At 43.1% G+C, this 18,065-nt stretch overlaps 2 protein-coding genes across 8 annotated transcripts in view; one reads left to right on the top strand and one right to left on the bottom strand.

Moving 5' to 3' along the window:
• Glyr1 (glyoxylate reductase 1 homolog) overlaps window positions 1-10,793 on the bottom strand; it is a 31,113-nt gene extending 20,320 nt beyond the window's left edge. For 3 of the 5 annotated variants that reach the window (XM_076841001.1, XM_076841002.1, XM_076841003.1), the window contains exons 1-5: window positions 10,706-10,793; window positions 9,572-9,608; window positions 8,550-8,629; window positions 1,454-1,592; window positions 693-935 (exon numbers count right to left, since the gene is read on the bottom strand). In XM_076841001.1, the coding sequence (XP_076697116.1) occupies window positions 693-935; window positions 1,454-1,592; window positions 8,550-8,629; window positions 9,572-9,608; window positions 10,706-10,743 (537 nt within the window). In that variant the 5' untranslated portion in view covers window positions 10,744-10,793. The remainder of the gene's footprint in view (window positions 1-692; window positions 936-1,453; window positions 1,593-8,549; window positions 8,630-9,571; window positions 9,609-10,705) is intronic. The other 2 variants (XM_076841004.1, XM_076841005.1) reach the window with 1 other exon arrangement.
• Window positions 10,794-11,374: 581 nt separating this feature from the next.
• Window positions 11,375-18,065, top strand: part of Ubn1 (ubinuclein 1) — a 30,378-nt gene continuing 23,687 nt past the window's right edge. For 2 of the 3 annotated variants that reach the window (XM_076840604.1, XM_076840606.1), the window contains exons 1-2: window positions 11,375-11,680; window positions 15,328-15,615. In XM_076840604.1, the coding sequence (XP_076696719.1) occupies window positions 15,367-15,615 (249 nt within the window). In that variant the 5' untranslated portion in view covers window positions 11,375-11,680; window positions 15,328-15,366. Of the gene's footprint in view, window positions 11,681-12,932; window positions 12,951-15,327; window positions 15,616-18,065 lie in introns of all 3 variants that reach the window. The other variant, XM_076840605.1, reaches the window with a different exon arrangement.

The following is an 18,065-nucleotide window of genomic DNA, read 5'->3' as shown; positions in this document are numbered from 1 at the left end:
AGCCTGTGTGAGGTCCTGGGTTTAATACCTAGCATAGCAATAAACAAATTAAAAACCCCAATCCCACATGGAACTGCCCTCTTTTCTTTCCTGGAGGGCCAGCTCCATCTCCCGACTCCTCTGTGTATAAGGATCTTATCACTATTTTCTCAGAAGCGAAGCTGACAATTACCTTCTTCTCCCTTTTCACATTCATCCTTTATACAACTGGTTGCCAAATTGTAGGGAGGCTTCCTCCATTGAACTTTGAGCATACTCTTTTTCAAGACTTACTATTGCCCCTCATGAATGTGTACCTGGCTTCGAACCTGTAATGCGTGGCGCACACTGCCACTTTCACTTAGCTGCACGGGGCCCACTGCTTAAGAAGACCACAGGCCCTCCACAATCTACTGAACACTTGCCCCCATCTCTGCTTGCCTAACTGTCCTCCACTGTACCAAGACATCCACGCCATCACCTCTGGGGCATCTTCTCCCTTTGTCACTAGCCCTTCCCAGCCAGCCTGTGTACACTGGCTCAGGTGGACTCAGGCCTGTTCATCCATCTCTCATCTGGGCTGTGGGCTTCTTCAAGGCAGCACTCAGGACAGGACTCCACACCACTGGTGAGCAGAAGCACGCTGCATGGTCCAGCTCTACCTTACACACAAGGAGGTCACTAAATCCAGAAGCTACGGTGGTAAGACAAACCTTCTCATCCTTTGGGGGCCGACCCCGTTTCCGGGGACTTTGCTCTTGGGCTCTTTTCAGAGGGGGTTTGGAGCCTCTCTCTGCAGAGCCTGAAGACACCCTCTTCTTTCCTTCTCCCACGTTCTTCTTCACCTTCCCTTCAGACAGGCTAAGTTTGCGCTTCTCGTCACCTGAGTTTGGCCTACTCCTCTCCTCACTGGAATTACGCCGACTCTTGTCATCAGCAGAGGTGTGGGATGATGTCTGAAAGTTTAATAATAATAATGATAGCCACACAACAGCTGCTGCTGCCACCAACATGTGCCGCGCACTGCTACAGGCACTTCTGTGAATCATCCTCACAGCCACCCTATGACACAGGTTCCTTGGTCACCCCCACTTACATTGGGGGAAGTAGATTAAAAAAAAAAAAAAAAAAAAAAAAAGAACTGAGTCACTTGTCCACAGTGCCAAAGCTAGGAGGTGGGGTTTAAACTTAGGGTACATATCCAGAGGCTATGCCCCTATGCTCTGTGCTGCACTTGAAAGCTAAGCTATTCCTCTTGGTCCACAAAACGTCCCCAACAACAAGCTATTCTGGAAGGTGAGCCACAGGCACGGAGTTGCAAGCTGATGAGCCAAAGGCTAATACCTTAAAACTGAAGTATTGCCCTCTCCAGGCATCTCTTAATAGAGTTGTGGGACTGGGTGACATTTAATCTTCTAGTAACTATGCGAAATAACAGGCCTAGTGTAAAAGGGAAAATTGGAATCTCTCTCACCTGGTCTTTCCCTTTGGCTCTCCTGAGGAACTCTTCAACAGCATCCACAGCTTGCTGGAATCGTTTACCCTTGTTGATCTTTATCATTTCCTCTTTATGAGCATGATATGGCTTTAGCTGTTCCACTTTGATCCAGGCACTAGCGGAAAACAGAGAAAGGGTATGTGATCCATACTGTGAATGTTGAAAACTACCAAAGATCTCACTAGAGCAGAATGCAAACATCCATTGGTTTAACTGGAATTTCAAAAAGGCTTGACACTTTTAAAAAACATGTACTCAACCATCCCAAACTTTTGAGGCTATAGTATATTTTCTTGAAATAAGTAAAGAAAACCACCACAGCAGCCACTATAACAAATCAGAACATACCTCACATGAAATTGTATGTTATACACTATTGTTTCTATTCTCATTTACTAGCTTCAACATTCAACCACACATACCCAGCCACTTGCTCAGAACAAGACAAAGCTGGAGATGGTCTCACTGTACAGCACAAAAGCCACACATGCATCCCTGGTGATCAGAGTCCCTGGAAGCATCATAAACCACGGCAGTGTCAGTGTGTAAGAAAACACTTGCTGCCTGTCTAAAACTTGAGCCAGATTTATGTTCTGCCCATCAACCAAGAGTCAGGGATGTGGTCAGAGATAAAGAAATCCAGCACCTTCTAAAGTTGGTGGCTCTTACAGATATTTGCAGTTGCTGAGCCTATATTTGATCATAAATAAAGGTATCCATGGCTACTAAACCACACAAAACATATGGTTTGGGATGAGGGCAGCAGTTACAAAAGGAGGCCTTTACTAATGAGATTGTTCTTGAAAGTTAAGGTAGAATGCACTCCTTTGATATCTAATTTTTAATTTCTACCATCAACATGTAACATTCAAACTGAAAAAAATAGCCAGTCATCAATTCTGGAATACCTGGCCTACCACACTAACCTGTGCGAGTTTGCAACAACTGGCTTTCTGTGGTTTCCCTGAATGACATTTGGCTTAGAAAATTCAAATATAAAAGAGAATATTATAGGCTTGGCAATATATCACTTAATTAACATATGTTTTATCTTGCAATACTCACCAGTGTCATAGTGTAACCTTCAGAAAAAAATGGGTCAGGCTAAGGATGTAGAAACTGGGCTATCTCACTACTTAAACGTTCTTTCCTTAGAGAAGGCTAGAGGATATGCACTAATATTGAAAGTGCAAACTTCTGTATACAGAAATAATGCTACAACCCACAACAGCCACTTGTACTTTGGGTATTGTGTAAAAGCCATGATGGTGGGTCAGAACAACATGACAGCCCTGGGCTGCCAGCCTGCAAATGCAAGTCACCAAATGAGAGTGAGACAATTCCTCTATAGCTAATCCAAACAATTCACAGGGACACAGAGGTCTGGTCACAGTCATAAAACAGATGCTTCCCAGGGACTAACTCAGCTTAAAGTCTGCAATTTGCACAAGAAAGTCAATGAGTCCAATCCCAGGGAGAAGACAAGAAAGGAGATCTTACCCCTTATTTTTTGAACTGACTCCCCTGCCTCTCCCTGCATTTATAGTTGACTGTAAGGACAGGCTGGAGCAATCAGATGCAAAGTCAGTTAGGCTGCTATATTAACTGTGTGGTATCAGGATGAAGTTTAAGAGCCATGGCATTCAGGACCCACATCACCCTCCTAGGAGCTGCAGGGTAGATGAGACCTGAACAAGTTTCCAGGAAAAGACCAACAAGGTGGTTTTTGTGGAGCTGGGACAACAGGCTCCAAGAGCTTTAATCCCACCTACTCCTTCCTGCTACTGCCATCACCACCTCCTACCCAGCTTCGCATCAATCTCTGAATCAGAGAAAATGCAAAGGCAAGGACATCTATGGAGGAAGCACCAATAAATCAACACCGCCCCCATTTTTTCTGTTGAAGCATTTTAAATGGATTACTGATTTCTGCCAGAAGCAACAGTACACTCAAAATTCCATTTACCCTCAAGATAGGAATTTGAGATACTACAATGAAATTTTCCTCTCTACAACCATCTTTGAAATTATAAAATAATTTTCTAAACAGTCCAAATAAGACTTACAAAAAAGACTTTAAAAGGATAAAGGCAAGTACAACAATCACTAATAGGGCATTATGTAAAAATGTGGATGTGTAACCTATGTGATTCTGTATTTGGGGTAAAATTGGGAGTTCATAACCATCTTGAATCTAATGTATGAAATATGATATGTCAAGAGCTTTATAATGTTTTGAACAACCAATAAATAAAAAAAAAAAAAGATAAAGGCAAGAAACATTAATAAACTTAGGAAATTGACCTATTGTTGGAAAGGCATCCTGGTGCATCAGAAAGTCAAACACCAGCTCATCTGCTCCTAGGATTACCTCTTAAGTGAACCCAGCTTAAATCACTTTGGTAGACTTTTTCTCTAAAGACTATACCACAAAACCTCCCTCTTTTTAAAGTGGATGTGCTTTCCAGCTACAACTTCAGCAGAGCACCCCTCTCATTCAGAGGCAATCAATAAATAATCATTGATGCCTTCCAGGCATGTGGCGGGGTGGTCCCCTATCAATGGGTTAAAAGGTGCTGGAAGGCTCACTTGGTAAGGCTTTAGCATTTGTTTTGTTGTTGGTTTTTAAATGATTCCTCACCCCCCTTCTCCCTGTGTTGGGCATGGAACCAAGGGCTTGGTTCATGCTTATCGTGCTCTACCACCGAGCTACACTTCCAGACTTAAACGACTATTCAGTTTCTTTCCTTGTAATAAGCTGAAACTTGTGATTTTCATCATATGCTCCTCCCAATGCCTGGACGGAGCTTTACCTTTTCAGTCTAATTTGCTGTGGGCTGGGAAATCAGAAAGAACAAGCTTACCAGGTTGTCTAAAGTGTGAGGATTTGCTTTTATGTAGAAGGCAGTAATTATACTTTGCTTGTGGTAGTAAGCAACTAAAAAAAAAGTAACTAGTAATTGAGAGGCCATTACAGAGAAGGAAAAGGAAGGCCCCTTAAACTATCTAAAGGGAAAAGGCAAGAAAAGCAATATGTGTAGCTTGCATCCACTCATGTGAAGATGAAAAAAATGAATACACACAACTTCTCAATGCTTCACCAATCTCTCTGGAGGGACATGACACAGGAAACGCTATCTATCTGGGCAGCTGAGGGATGGGGATGATTGGATCTGCCTTCTTGTTTACTGCTTAACTTTTTTTTTTTTTTTTGGAACCGTAAATCTGTACTATATATAAAAAACAAGTCAGGGGATGGAGATGTAATTCAGTGCTAGAGTGTTTGTCTAGCATACATGAGACCCTGGTTTAATCCCCCAGCACTACAAAACAAACAAAACCCATCAAATTTGTACTAAAGGATCCCGTGTAGAACTTGGGCTATTCCAACTCCAGATGTTCCCCATGATTTGGAGACTTGCTTTGGAGGGGAGCTCCTGCCTAGCTGATGTAATTGCACATAATGCATCCCAGAGCAGCCAACTTACCCTGGTGTCCTAAAAAGTTCCTTCACATTCAGAACTTACAAACGAATATAAAAATTAGCATTTTCAAACACTCTGATCTGCTCTTCCCTTAAATGAAAATTATGTACATAGATGTTGTATTAGAGATGTCAGTCTATGACCAATCTCAAAGATTCTCACATGTGACTTAACCTTCATCTTGACACAATGACCTGTACTGAAATCTTGAAGCTGGGTGGAGGGGTGTGGGGGGATGACATGGACACAGTGAGAAAAAGAAAATGAACATGGGGCACAAAATCCAAAGGAAATTACAAGGACAGGGTCAGAAGAATATGGGTTCCCTTCTTCATATGGATTTGTGAGTAGTACTCAATAAGCAATTTCTTTTATGTCTTTTTTTTTTTTAAATAATTAAAAGACTGGGGATTACTGTGGTGTTATAGGTCCAAATCTAAACTATCCAGAAATACAGGCATCAGAAAATGAGGAATTCCTCAGTTAACTTCAAGCAAATATAATCTTAAAGACATTAACAAAGACTTATATAGATAAGACCTTGTTTCAGAACCCTGAAAACATTCCCAAATGCTGGATGAGAATTTTAGGCTATACTGCCTACATTCATAAATGACTGGCAATTTCTTTTTGGGCCAGTTTCTAAAATTCCATCATATGACACATGCTTATCCATGAAGTCCCCAGTAGGCCAGGAACTGCTCCTGCTGCTGCTGGGACAGCAGCAGTTAACTGACACCCTCTAGAAGAGCATTTGTGTCCTGGCATGGGGACACTGCTGTCTCAATCTAGAACAGTGGCCCTCACTGTCCACTTGCCTCAACTCTCCAACTGTTACATGGTGCTAGATGTAGGGAAAGTAGGCTAGTTGGTTCCAGGTGAAAAGGAATGCCTGCATGGTTCCAACTGTTAGGCTTCTCAGCATTAACTCAGATATCTGTTTCTAGAAGAGTTACTTGTACTATTGACTCAGATACCTCACACTCGGCCAGGCCTATCCCACCTTAGATGTGGCTTGATGTACAAAGCACCTCAGGCTGGAATCCTGGACATCTTATCACTAAAACCGGCAACCCCCTGGCCTCTCAGTTTCCTCATCAGGCAGGGTGGGGAGAAGAACCAAGACAAATCCATCCATTTCCTAAAAGGGCAGCAATAAAGATCAGAAGTGAAGATTGCTATGGGAACTCTGAGGTAGTTTGCAAGGTACCTACTATTTGTCCATGGTATTTTTGAATTGGTTTGTTTCTGGTAACTTCTAAGGACCTGCAAACTAAACTAACACTCTCTCTGTTGTGCGATCCACTGCCACTGATGAAACTTTTTAAATTCTGAGGTATCTCTTCTTTGATGGGTGACCATCACCCATCAAACTGTCCAAGGTTGACTCTCATACATTTGATGCTTAATATTTGGTTGTGGTCTCATAGTGGAACTAGCAATGCTATAATAAAGTGATTTTTCTCCTTTGTATTTACATGAAAATGGTTCTTTACATGATCATGGGCAATTGTTTTGGCTATGTGGCTTGGCAAGTGAAGCCAGCCATCTTAGTGAGTTCTGTCCTCAAGGGAGTTTAAAAGGTTAAGGTTATTACACCTAGCAGTTGCCTATGTCCATTTGCTTAAGAACTCTCCAAAGAGCCCTAGTCATGAACTTAGAATTCATATCACTGTCATTAGTAGCAGGTTGTTTATGTTCAGTGTGCACATCCTTTGTTATTGGCTGCACCTGTGTGCTTGGTTGAGCACTCAAGTTCACTCAATTTCAATTTCCTAGGTCTCATTTCTTACATAGGGATTGTAGTTTATTCATCTAGCATTTCAACAATAAAAAAATTATCAAATCATGGCTTGAAGGCCCTCTATAATCTGGCTGAGTTCCCATTTTGTTTCAGAAACGTGTAATTCTTCATTGAGTCAACCAGATTTAGCCAAGTATATTGCCTCAATTACTTCCAAGCTCCAGTTACCCTAGGCAGGGAGCTTCTTCCTTCTCAGACCAGTCAGCTTAGCAGTATCTCCACTGCCTGAACTACCCTTGTTGTTTCTGCCCACCCAAACACTATTCATACTACAGAACTGGATTTGTGGCTTGTTTCTTCCATCAGTTTTCCTGGACCTCACTGTTTTCACCTCTCCCTCTTCCAGAAGCCTTTCATAATTACCTGCATCACTAAATCTGCACATAATTTTATCTGAACTATTTAAGACTTGTCACAACCAAGCATCTGAAAGGCAGGGACCACAACATGCACTTTCCTTGGAGTTCCTTCAGTGTCAATCTCACCAGGACACTCTTCTTTAGGGAATTAGAATGTTCCCTCTTTCACAGGTTCTCCTCTCACAGCTCAAGGCTAGTAACTCCTGGAAATACTGCCACCAGAAGGCTGGTAAATTGGTTTGTGACAGAGAACTGGGGGCGGAGTTTATCAGTATCATGAAGGTCAACAAACTAGGCAAATGTAAAACCCGGAAGAGCATAAACTGATGTATAAACTCCTGAATGAGGAAAGCATACTGTTCATAAGGGATTTTCATATGTAATATTATATATTGCTTTCTAGGAATAAATATTTTAACCATCAGTGTCAGATTTATCAGAAAAGTCAGACCTTTTTTTTTCAAACCCAAAGTTACATTTTCCTATAAGAATCAAATAGAAATACAACTACTTAAAAAAAGAAAAAAAAAAAAAAAAAAAGCAAGCTAGCTAGATACAGATAATCAACTTGATGTAGTGTTGACAAAACTAAAAAAAATTGCTGGAAATTCAAGTTAATACACATTGTTCCCTTCATTGTGACTTCTTATATGACCTTAAGTCAAAGAATCTACAATTAATGGTCCTGGATCCCTTTACTTGAGCTTTACTATTACAATGTCAGAGTATTACTACTGCAAAAGAGAAAAAAAATTAAACAAGTACATTTATTAAGATAACTGAAATTTTAGCTTTTACTATAGACTTCATGAATAAATTTTAATGATATATGCCCACTAAAAGAGAAGCAAACATGGCTCTTATAAAAGAAACTGCAGGGGCTGGGGTTGTGGCTCAGTGGTAGAGTGCTTGCCTAGCATGCATAAGGCACTGGGTTTGATCCTCAGTACCACATAAAAATAAAATATAGTGTCTGGGACTGGGGCTGTAGCTCAGTGGTAGAGTGCTTGGCTTGCATGTGTGAGGCAGTGGGTTCAATCCTCAGTACCACATAAAAATAAATTAATAAAGATATTAAAAAAATATAGTATCCACCTAAAACCAAAAAATAAATATTAAAAAAAAAAAAAGGAAGTGCCAATGGAGTTGGTAAAGAAAGATGTGAGAAACTATCTTAAGCAGAAGTTCTTACTTCTGATCATGAAGCCTAGTTCTTACCTGACTGACACTGCTTTTGGCCCCAGGACAATTTCTGGAAGATGAGAACAGCACATTTTATTTAGGCATGAAGCCAGATGATGTGCCATTTTTATGTACTATAAGAAGCCTGAACTAAGGATCCTCAGAATATTTTTTTGGCAGTTCAGACTCAGGGAAATGCCCAAAGACAAGGACAACATGAATACTTGATGAATACCACTCACTGATCTTCTGTTCCAAAAAACTTCACAAAGAAGCATTTCTTTCCACGTGGTTTCTTCAAGTCCTTGGGTGGATTAACAATCTAGAGGATAAAAGGAGGAAAAAAAAAAAAGACTTGATAGCAATATGGCACCCCACTAGAAAAGTTTCTACAGCTTTAAGTTGTTAAAGGGGCATGGGGAAAGAATAGGAATGTGAATATATATATGGCCTAGAACTTGTTCATGTCTGGCGCTTTCCAGTTGAGATATGTGGAAATGTACAAATATTCTGGAAATTCCCTGTAGCTAACATGTAGCAGTGCTCAGTAGATACAATATCCCTTTTACTGCAATGGTTCTGTTATACAAGCAGTTAAAACTAAGATCAATATCACTTCCCCTCAATGTGTCAATGTCATTACTGAAGAAATATTCTTCAAAATACTTCTGGTGCACAAAGAGTTGAAACATGAAATGGTGAAAATAAAGAACAACTGAGGCACAGAAAACACCATATTGCAAAGTCTAAAGACATTTCCTGGATTCCAAGCAAGAATATAAAAACAGAACACTTGGAAAGCTATGATGGAACACCTCATGCAAAATGTGGAATGCCAACTTCTGCAAAGATGCACTGGAGCAGCACATATGGTAACAAGGGAAGAAGATTTAAACTTAGTCGGGACAAAAATACTTTGGCTTTTCACTAACCTACATTTAGACTTCTCTCTTCCTGGAGAATTTATTTTCTTCTTTTGTTAGATTTCAGCATAAATCTAAAATATGCTGAAATTAGAATTGATTCCCAGGGTTAACAATAAATTTCATAAACTAACTCTGATTCAAGAAATAAGCAATTACTGCAGATTAAATGGTTCATATTGTATTGCCTTTTAAAAAAATAACTGAAACTACAGAATATGACTGTTATCTGAATGGGCCCAGTTTCACTCAGTGTTAGAAACTGAGGGAAATGCACTTTACATTTTCCACCTCCTCAAACCCAACTTTAGATATCATCCTTTGAAGAGCAAAACACTCACCTTTCCCGGCCAAGGAGGATACCGGCCGAGTTTCCCCCTAGAGAAAACACAAAGAGTCAGCACTTGCTCTGGAAAAGCCAGTCCCTCTCTTTCAAGCCACTCAACACGCAATTTATGCTTCTCAATCTCGGCTGGCATCCTCAAGTGCCAGACAAAAGCCGGCAAACCAGGGTTCTTAATCTGGCTTCACAGCTGGGCAGAGACCCTGGACCTGGAATGAAACACCGTGTGTGTGTGTGTGTGTGTGTGTGTGTGTGTGTGTGTGAGAGAGAGAGAGAGACAGAGAGAGAGAGAGAGAGAGAGAGAAAGAGAGAGAGAGAGAGAGAGAGAGAGAGAGAGACCCGTGCCTTCTCGGGCTGACAAGGAACACTGAACAACCAAACCGTCGGGAGCGGCTCGAGGGGAGCCTCCCGTGCCCTCCAGTGCCGGGCTGGGGCGGTTTCTCCGTCCCCACGGACGTGCCTTCATTCCCCAGGCACACAGCCGGCTCTGACAGCCGCCCGCGGGAGCCGGTCTCCGGGTCCACACAAGCTGCGCAGCTCGAGCAGGGCGACCACGGTCAGTCTTGGTTCGGGCGGTTGTCGGGGACACAGAAGCAGACCACGAGAGGCACCGGTCACTACCAAGCCATCGGTTGTAAAGGAGAAGTCCCCTGTCCATTTCCTCACTCGGCAGCGCCAGCAATCGGTTTCGACACCCCGGGCCGAGCCGTCCGCACTGGAAGGTCTCGTCACAACGCGGGAGTTGACCCGCCTGCCCCGGCGAGATGGCCCCGCGGGTTCCCTGGCTCTCCCCTCTCCCTGGAGCCCCAGCAAGACCCCGGGGACACAGTGTCCTCGGGAGCCGCGCGGTGCCAGGGGGCTACCTCTGCCGGTCGCTCGGCTCCAAGCGCGGCCCGCCCCGGGGCGGCCTCGGGGCTCAGAGCCGGGCCCGCCGCGGCCACCCTCGGCCTCGGTCCCTCGGGGCCGGACTGCCCCTTCCGCCCAGCGTCGTTCGCAGCGCCAGCACCCCGTCTTTCCCTCCCTCCGCCGACTGGACTGCGCAGAAGGGCAGCTCCGAGGCTGGCCGCGAATCTCGCGCCCCGGGAGGCCACTCCGCGGCGCATCTGGCTTGGCCCCAGCCGCCCGGACTTACCACACCAAGTCGCCGAGCCGCAGACTCACAGCCGCCATCTTACCACCCAACCACCGCCGCCGCACGGGCCGCCGGGAACTTCAGGTCGCCGCGGCGCCGCCCATTGGAGTCGGCCCGACCACGTGACGGGGCCGGCTGTCATCGGCCACGCCGCTGCTCTGACGTCACCGCGCCTGCCCACGGTCATTGGTCGGAAGGGAGGCACGTGACCAGAGTGCCGCGGTCTCCCCGCGCCGGAGCCTGGAGACTCCCGGCTCCTTCCCCCTCCCTCGGGCTCGTGACAACGAAGCGTCCGCGGTTTGAGGCGGCGGCGGTGGCGACAGTGCGGCCGCCGGAGCGCGGGAGGGAGCCGGCCTCGCGATCCGCCCCGCCCCCGGGCGCTGGACTCAGTCCCCCGCCCCTTCGGCGCTTCCGTTACGGCCGTTAGTCAGGCGCGGGCCGCGGGCCATCCCCGAGCCCGCGGCGCCGGCCGATCCCGTCGCTGAACCCGCGAGCCGCTCTGACGGACCTCGGCGAGGCCTGGAAGTCAGCCTGCGCCAAGCCTGGGGCCCTGCGCCCGGCGGGCTCCGCTGACCGCAGCCCGAGAGGCCCGGGCCCCCGGCGTCCGCGCTCACCCGCTGCCGCCGCCGGTTTCTGCGAAGTGCTCCTGTGGACGGCCGGCTCCCGGAGCAGCGTCGGAGCGGCGGGTCCGCGCCGCATTCCTGCCGGCGCGCCCGGTGGCCGCCCCCTCGTCGTCCCGCGAGTTGCTTCTGGGACGTGGAGTTGGCATTCCTCCGCGCCTTCTGGCCGGCGCGCGGCGCGGCTGACGAGGCCCCCGGGCGGGGAACCGGCCATGGGCCGCGGCACCGGCCGGCTGGCCGCCCGCAAACAGGGCTCGGGAGCCGGCCTCTAACCGCGCGGCAGCCCGGAATCTGGGCCGGCATGAGGACCGCCGCGGTGGGACGTCCGCGGCCCGCGTCGGCGCTGGGGACAAAGGTGCGTGTGGTTGTCGGTGCTGGGCTCCCGCGTTAGCCTTGGTGTAGTTTGACACTTTGCAAGAAGTTGTGACAGCAGGAAGTCGGCTGCCTGCGCGGGGGGACTGTGAGCCGCGGTCGAGCTGGGCGCCTGCCTAAACTTCCGTAGACAGGTAGCGGCGTGGCTCTTTTGAGTCCCTGCAGCCCGAGTCCAGGTGGACTGCCATAGAGCCCCACTTTTCCTGAGCCAAATGCCTGCTTGTAAAGGTGGCAGATCCACCCGCATTTCCCGTGGGCCATGTGCTGTGCAGAGGCTTTGATGGTGAGGGTGTTTGCGCTTGCTTTGTTGTCCCGGAACCTGATGTCTCTTTGGAGACCAGTTTCGATGAAGTACCGTGAATTATTTGTAGGGACTGCGATGAATTCACGGTGTGTGTATGTTCTTAACTGATTGTTTAAAGCATATTTAAGATTGTGGGAAATAATCTAATAAAATCGAACACGTGTTTTCTTTTTTAGAAATTTGAACTTTTGAGGAATTGAAGATATAGTAATGACAATAAAAATGTGAATCAGTTTTACAATTAAACTATATGCATTCTCATTCTTTGCAGGAACATTGCAAAAAACATGTTGTCTGGTACTCTAGAAGTTCTAGCCAATGCAATAAGACATGAAACAAAGATCAGTGCAGTTTTCCAGAAAAGGAAAGACAATGATCATTTCTGTGGATGACAGTACTGCTATTTTTTGGGAAAAAAAAAATAAACAAAAACTCACTAAACTCAGTAAAGGGGTTAATTACAAAATTAGCATAAACAAATTAATCTTTCTGTTTGAAACCAGAATGGTTAAAAAGGATATATTTATAATAACAAAATATATATATAGTTCCTGGGAATAACCTGAGATGCAAAGGAGGCTACCAGTGTTTTGCATAATCAGTTGAAGACTTTTTTTTTTTTTTCCAGTTGAAGTCTTTTAAGATAAATGATTTTGGGGATAGAATACTAAGAATAATTTTAAACTCATTAAAGTTGAATGTTTTAAAACTTAGCTATTTTTAAGACTAAGTTTTACTTACAAATGTTGGTTTGTTTTATTTATAAATCTAAGAATATTCATGTAAAAGCAAAAATATTTGATTTTTTAGTAAGGTTCAATTAAGGCACCAGTTTAACATTAAATTCCCTTAAGCAATTAACTGTTTTTACCAGGTTAATTAAATTCCCTTATTTTTTTTCTTTTTTGGTGGTATTGGGGATTGAACCCAGGGACACTGTGCCTGTGAGGTATGTCCTCAGTTCTTTTTATTTTGTATTTTGAGACACAGTCTTGCTAAGTTGTCTATGCTGGCCTTGAATTTGTCATCTTCTTGCCTTAGCCTCCTGAGTTGCTGGGATTATAGTCATGAGCCACTGTGCTCCGGTTCCCTTAAATGTTATAAATGGCATTTAATATTTTTATACTTTCAAATATTTCAAATTTCGAAAGAGGTGAACTTGTAAATCTAATAGTACAGTCTTTCCAAGAACTTAACATTTGTTAAGTCTAAACATGTAAATGTAAGTCTGGTTTTTTAAAACATGTAAGTACTTTAGAAGTTAATTTTGTTAAACAGTTCAAATTAAGATTGTAAATCTAACATGTCCTTCTTTAATATATCTGGTACTTGCCAGGTGCAATAGTATATGACTGTAATCCCAGAGACTTAGGAGGCTGAGGCAGGAGAGTCACAAGTTTGGAACTTTAGTGAGACCCTGACTCAAAGAATTGATGATGTAGCTCAGTGGTAAAGCTCTCCTGGGTTGGATCCCCAGTACTGGGGGGTGGGGATATATGTGATTCTCTTAAATGTTTCAAATGACTTAGGACAAATGATAGCATATTATGGTGATTGTAAAACTTAACCACAAGTCTAACTTGTGTTAATATACAATAGGTTGATTTACTTTGTCCTCTGGTTTTATTTATTTTCTTCTTTCTTTTAATTTTCTTTGCAGGGCTTGGGATCAAACCCACGGCCTTGTGCATGCTGGGCAAGCACTCTATAACTGAGCTACATCCCAGCCAGTATAGTCCTGCTTTTATACTGTCTTACACTTGCACAGTTGCTTTTGCAACTTAAGAGGAGCAGTTTTAAGGTCTAGGTGGATTGAAGTTGCAGTCTCAACTTGGAATGAAATGAGGTTATATTTTTAAATTACCAGCTGTACAGGGACATTAGGATCTGGTTGCCATCTCTAGTATGGCCTTTCTTTTTCTTTTTGGTACTGGGGATTGAACCCAGGGATGCTTAACCACTGAGTCACATCCCCAGCCATATTTATTTTTTATTTTGAGACAGGGTCTAAGTTGCTTAAGGCCTTGCTAAGTTGCTGAGGCTGGCTTTGAACTCCTGACCCTCCTGCCTTGCCCCTTGAGCTGCTGGCATTACAGTTGTGTGCCCCTGTGCCCAGCTAAGGATGGCCTTTCTTCCTCCTATTGAACATCCTGCTGGTTCTCTTCTTACAGTGGGACTGTGTCTGCTCTCTCAGTGGGAGACCTGTAAGCCTTCAGCTTTCAGCTGGATTTATTTTCACAGTCCAGTGTGTCACACATATCCCAAGAGCCGTGAATGTTTCTTTGGAAGTGTGTGTGTTTGGGGGATTCTCTTTCAGCATCTTTGTACACATTAGTAAGTGGTCTGCACACTGGCCAACTTGTTTCACTGCCAGTCACTTTGCTGCCTGATTAGGAAGATTTTAACTCTTATAGTTGTTAGATATTTTTCTCCCTTGTCTGGTCTTAGATCACAATTTTACGATTATAATGAAAAGATTGGATACTGGATATGTACTAATACATCTACATGTATGAGAATATATACAAATCTCCCTGAATTAATTCGTATTTGTGATTCATTTACAATCAAAGTATAGTGAGCCTTCTGGGAGAACTTGCCAAAATGATTCTAAAATTGAACTGAAATAATAAACAGGCTGGAAAAGCCAAATATTATTTTTAAAAGACAATAAGGATGAACTTTTAATTCAAGATATTAAAACATGCCAGAAAACTTTTGGAAACTTTGCTATTGATTTGGTTAAAAATCTCTAAGTACTAGATTAATATAACAGATGGCTTTCAGAATTAGACCATAGATATCTGAGGCTTTACTCGATGATATATGCCAATCAGCAAGGGGAAAAGAAGATTATTTAGTGATTGATGCTGGGGAGAAACCAAGTTAGAGCCTGTCTTCATGCCTTACAGCATAGTAAGTTCAACTTGGGTTAAGGAGTTAAATGTGATAAATGTACATATGAATGACCCTATCAGGGGAATCTTATTGGAGAAGGATATAAGATCTGATTGGAGAAGGCATAAAAAGAAATTGTAGGCATAAAAAGAAATGGGAGGAATTGTATGGGATAAAAGTTTTGACTGCATCATTCTACCATCTTTTGACCTGGATCATGGGATTTGAGGTGATTTTCATATAGTTATGAAAAAAATTATATTTAGAATGAGTATTACTTAAGCAGAAAAAAACAATAAATAGCAACAGAAATAAATTTAACAATGAATTCTTCTTGATAATGAAATTATTTTAAACTTAACTCTATAAAGGAAGTGTTTGTTTTTATCATCTTGGTTTGACCTGGCCCTTCTTTTCAATGTTAACAGAAGCCATGCAGTGACACCTGCTAAGACTTGTTGGTAGCCATGTCGGAGCCCCACAGGGTCCAGTTCACCTCTCTCCCAGGTTCTCTGAATCCTGCATTTTTGAAGAAGTCCCGGAAAGAGGAGGTTGGGGGAGCAGAACAGCATCAGGATTGTGAGCCAGCTGCGGCAGCTGTTCGAATTACACTCACCCTCTTTGAACCAGATCACAAACGCTGCCCTGAGTTCTTCTACCCAGAGCTGGTGAAGAATATACGAGGAAAGGTGAAAGGCCTTCAATCTGGAGATAAGGTACACTCTAGCGTCCATAGAGTTGCTCTGCAGACCTAACATGCAAGTGTCACTGTGTGCACATGGGCCTTCACAGCAGGGAAGTGAGAAGTGAGGCTAGAGAGATGTGGATAAGGGCACATCAGTCATGGAAAGCACCTACAAGATTAGCTGGTCTTACCACTGGTCATGAAGGAAGAGAATTCTTCTAGCATCATTTTCCTGATTTATGCTAGAGAAAAACATATGGCTCATCTAAGGCTAATTTGAATTATGGATAACTAATATAAATAAAAGAAACAATAATTTTTTTCATAATGAGGTTGTAAATGTAACATGTAAGAGAGACCAGTTCTTTGGCTGTTGTGGTGCTAGAATTCTGTGCTGGACATTTCCCTTTGCCAAGGGACTTTCCCTGTCTAGTGCAAGGACAAAGAAAATACACAGACTGCTGCTTATCTCTTTTAAACAGTAATATTCTGGGTAGTTTCTTTACTTGAATGGGTAGGAATATATTTATACACATACATACACACGTGCGCACACACACACAAAAACATATACCCTTTTTAACTTATTTTTTGCCAGAATTGGCTTGTAGCTTTCAGGGTGTTTAAAAATAAATTTGATTTCTTAAATGTTTTTTAAATTATCTATTTATTTTCCTAGCAAATTAGTTTACTTTTTAGTATGGAGCTTTAAATTTTTAGTTATGGATAGACACAATAACTTTATTTTGTTTACTTATTTATGTGGTGCTGAGGATTGAACCCACTGCCTCACATGTGTGAAGCAAGCGCTCTGCCACTGAGTCACAACCCCACCCTTAGTATGGAGCTTTTAAACAGGATAAAAGTGGAGAACAGAGCCCATCACCTGGCTTCAACTATTATCATGGTTTTGGCAATTCATTGACATTTTAGAAAGTTTTTATAAATTTTATTTGAGTCATGTATTTAAGAACAATGCACATATGATAAATGCACAGCTTGATGGATTTTCACAAACTCAACACTGTGGAACCTGCAGAAACCCTCCTGCCTTCAGCAGTGCACCACCCTGACCCTCAAGGGCAACCCCCAGTAGCTAAGGTCACTTTTGCATGTTTTTGTATTTTTGTGTAGATAGAATCATATAGTGTGAGTAGGAGCTTGAGTGAAGAACATTTTAAAACTCCTACTGTATTACCAGTGCACTGTGCTAGGTTCTGAGGAAAAGGTCAGGACTGTACACTTGCATCATTCTGGTCTCTTTAAGTGGCTCTTTGTAGAATGAAGACAAGGCCAGTGCCTAGCTCACAAGGTATCTAAGAGTGTAATGAGATCATGTTGGTGAAGTTTCTAGCCCAGTGCCTCAGTGTTAAGTGCGCACTCAGTCTAATTCACGTTTGGACTGATTGGGGCAAGTATATTTGGTTAGTAGCATTACTCACTTTTTTTTTTTTTTTTTTTTGCTTAAAAAATGTATTTCCTTGATTGAGATCTTATTGGCTGAATGGAACCTAATGAATCTGTACCGAGGGTTATCCTGTTATATAAGGGTCAGTGGGCAGAATAAGAGGAAATTAACTTCAAATCTGTTCACTGTCTCTTTTCCAAAGTAGGATTGGTATCCTCTTCATTGAGAGGAACAACCAGTGGCAGGAGTTGGTTAACATGGGGTCAAACCAGATTGGTAGGTCAACTGAAATTAGAACTCCAGTCCTTGGAGCCCACTTTTTTGGTGGGCTCCAAATGATTTTCTCCATTGCAGAAAAATGTATGGAGCTTACACAGAGAAATTTGGATCCAGTTTTAGTGGATTTATTCCTGGACTAAAGTTTTAGGACTTCTGAGTCATTGTTCTGCTCTGTAGTGTTAAAGTATAATATAACCTGGGCTGGAGTATGTATGGGTCAGTGGTAGATCAAGTGTGTGTGTGTGTGTGTGTGTGTGTGTGTGTGTGTTTCCCAACACCACAAAAGAAAAAAATGTAAAAATGTATAATATAATTTGACACATTTGTTTATGGGTCTAGCTTGTATTCCTTATAACATGAAGCACTCTGCTAGACACTGAGGATTATACAAAGTTAGGGAAGACACTGTCCCAGCTTTAAAGGAACTTGCAATCTTGTAGATGTTTTAGGAGAATTGTACCAGCACAGGTAACGAGTTACAATGTGATGATTGTTTAAGCTGGCTACAAACACAGGCCAGAGGGCTTGGGCAAAGAAGAACTCACATCCAGGATGCCATTTTGGACAGAGCTGGATCTTTATTATGCTTGGAAATAGTCACTGGAAGATTGTTATTCACAAAGCATTAAGGAGCACACCTTGACTTCATTGGTTTTCAATCAAGATTGGTGGGATTTCTTAAAATTATTTTAACTACCCAAGTTATATGGAATCATTGTAGAAAAAGTTGATGATATGTATAACCACATTTTAATAGCCACCCATTTGTGGTATGTATGTTGTATGTAGTGTAA

This window comes from Callospermophilus lateralis, chromosome 19 (genome assembly GCF_048772815.1).
Source record: "Callospermophilus lateralis isolate mCalLat2 chromosome 19, mCalLat2.hap1, whole genome shotgun sequence".
In the NCBI taxonomy this organism is placed as follows: Eukaryota; Metazoa; Chordata; class Mammalia; order Rodentia; family Sciuridae; genus Callospermophilus; species Callospermophilus lateralis.
This window is presented reverse-complemented; position numbering and strand designations above follow the sequence as displayed.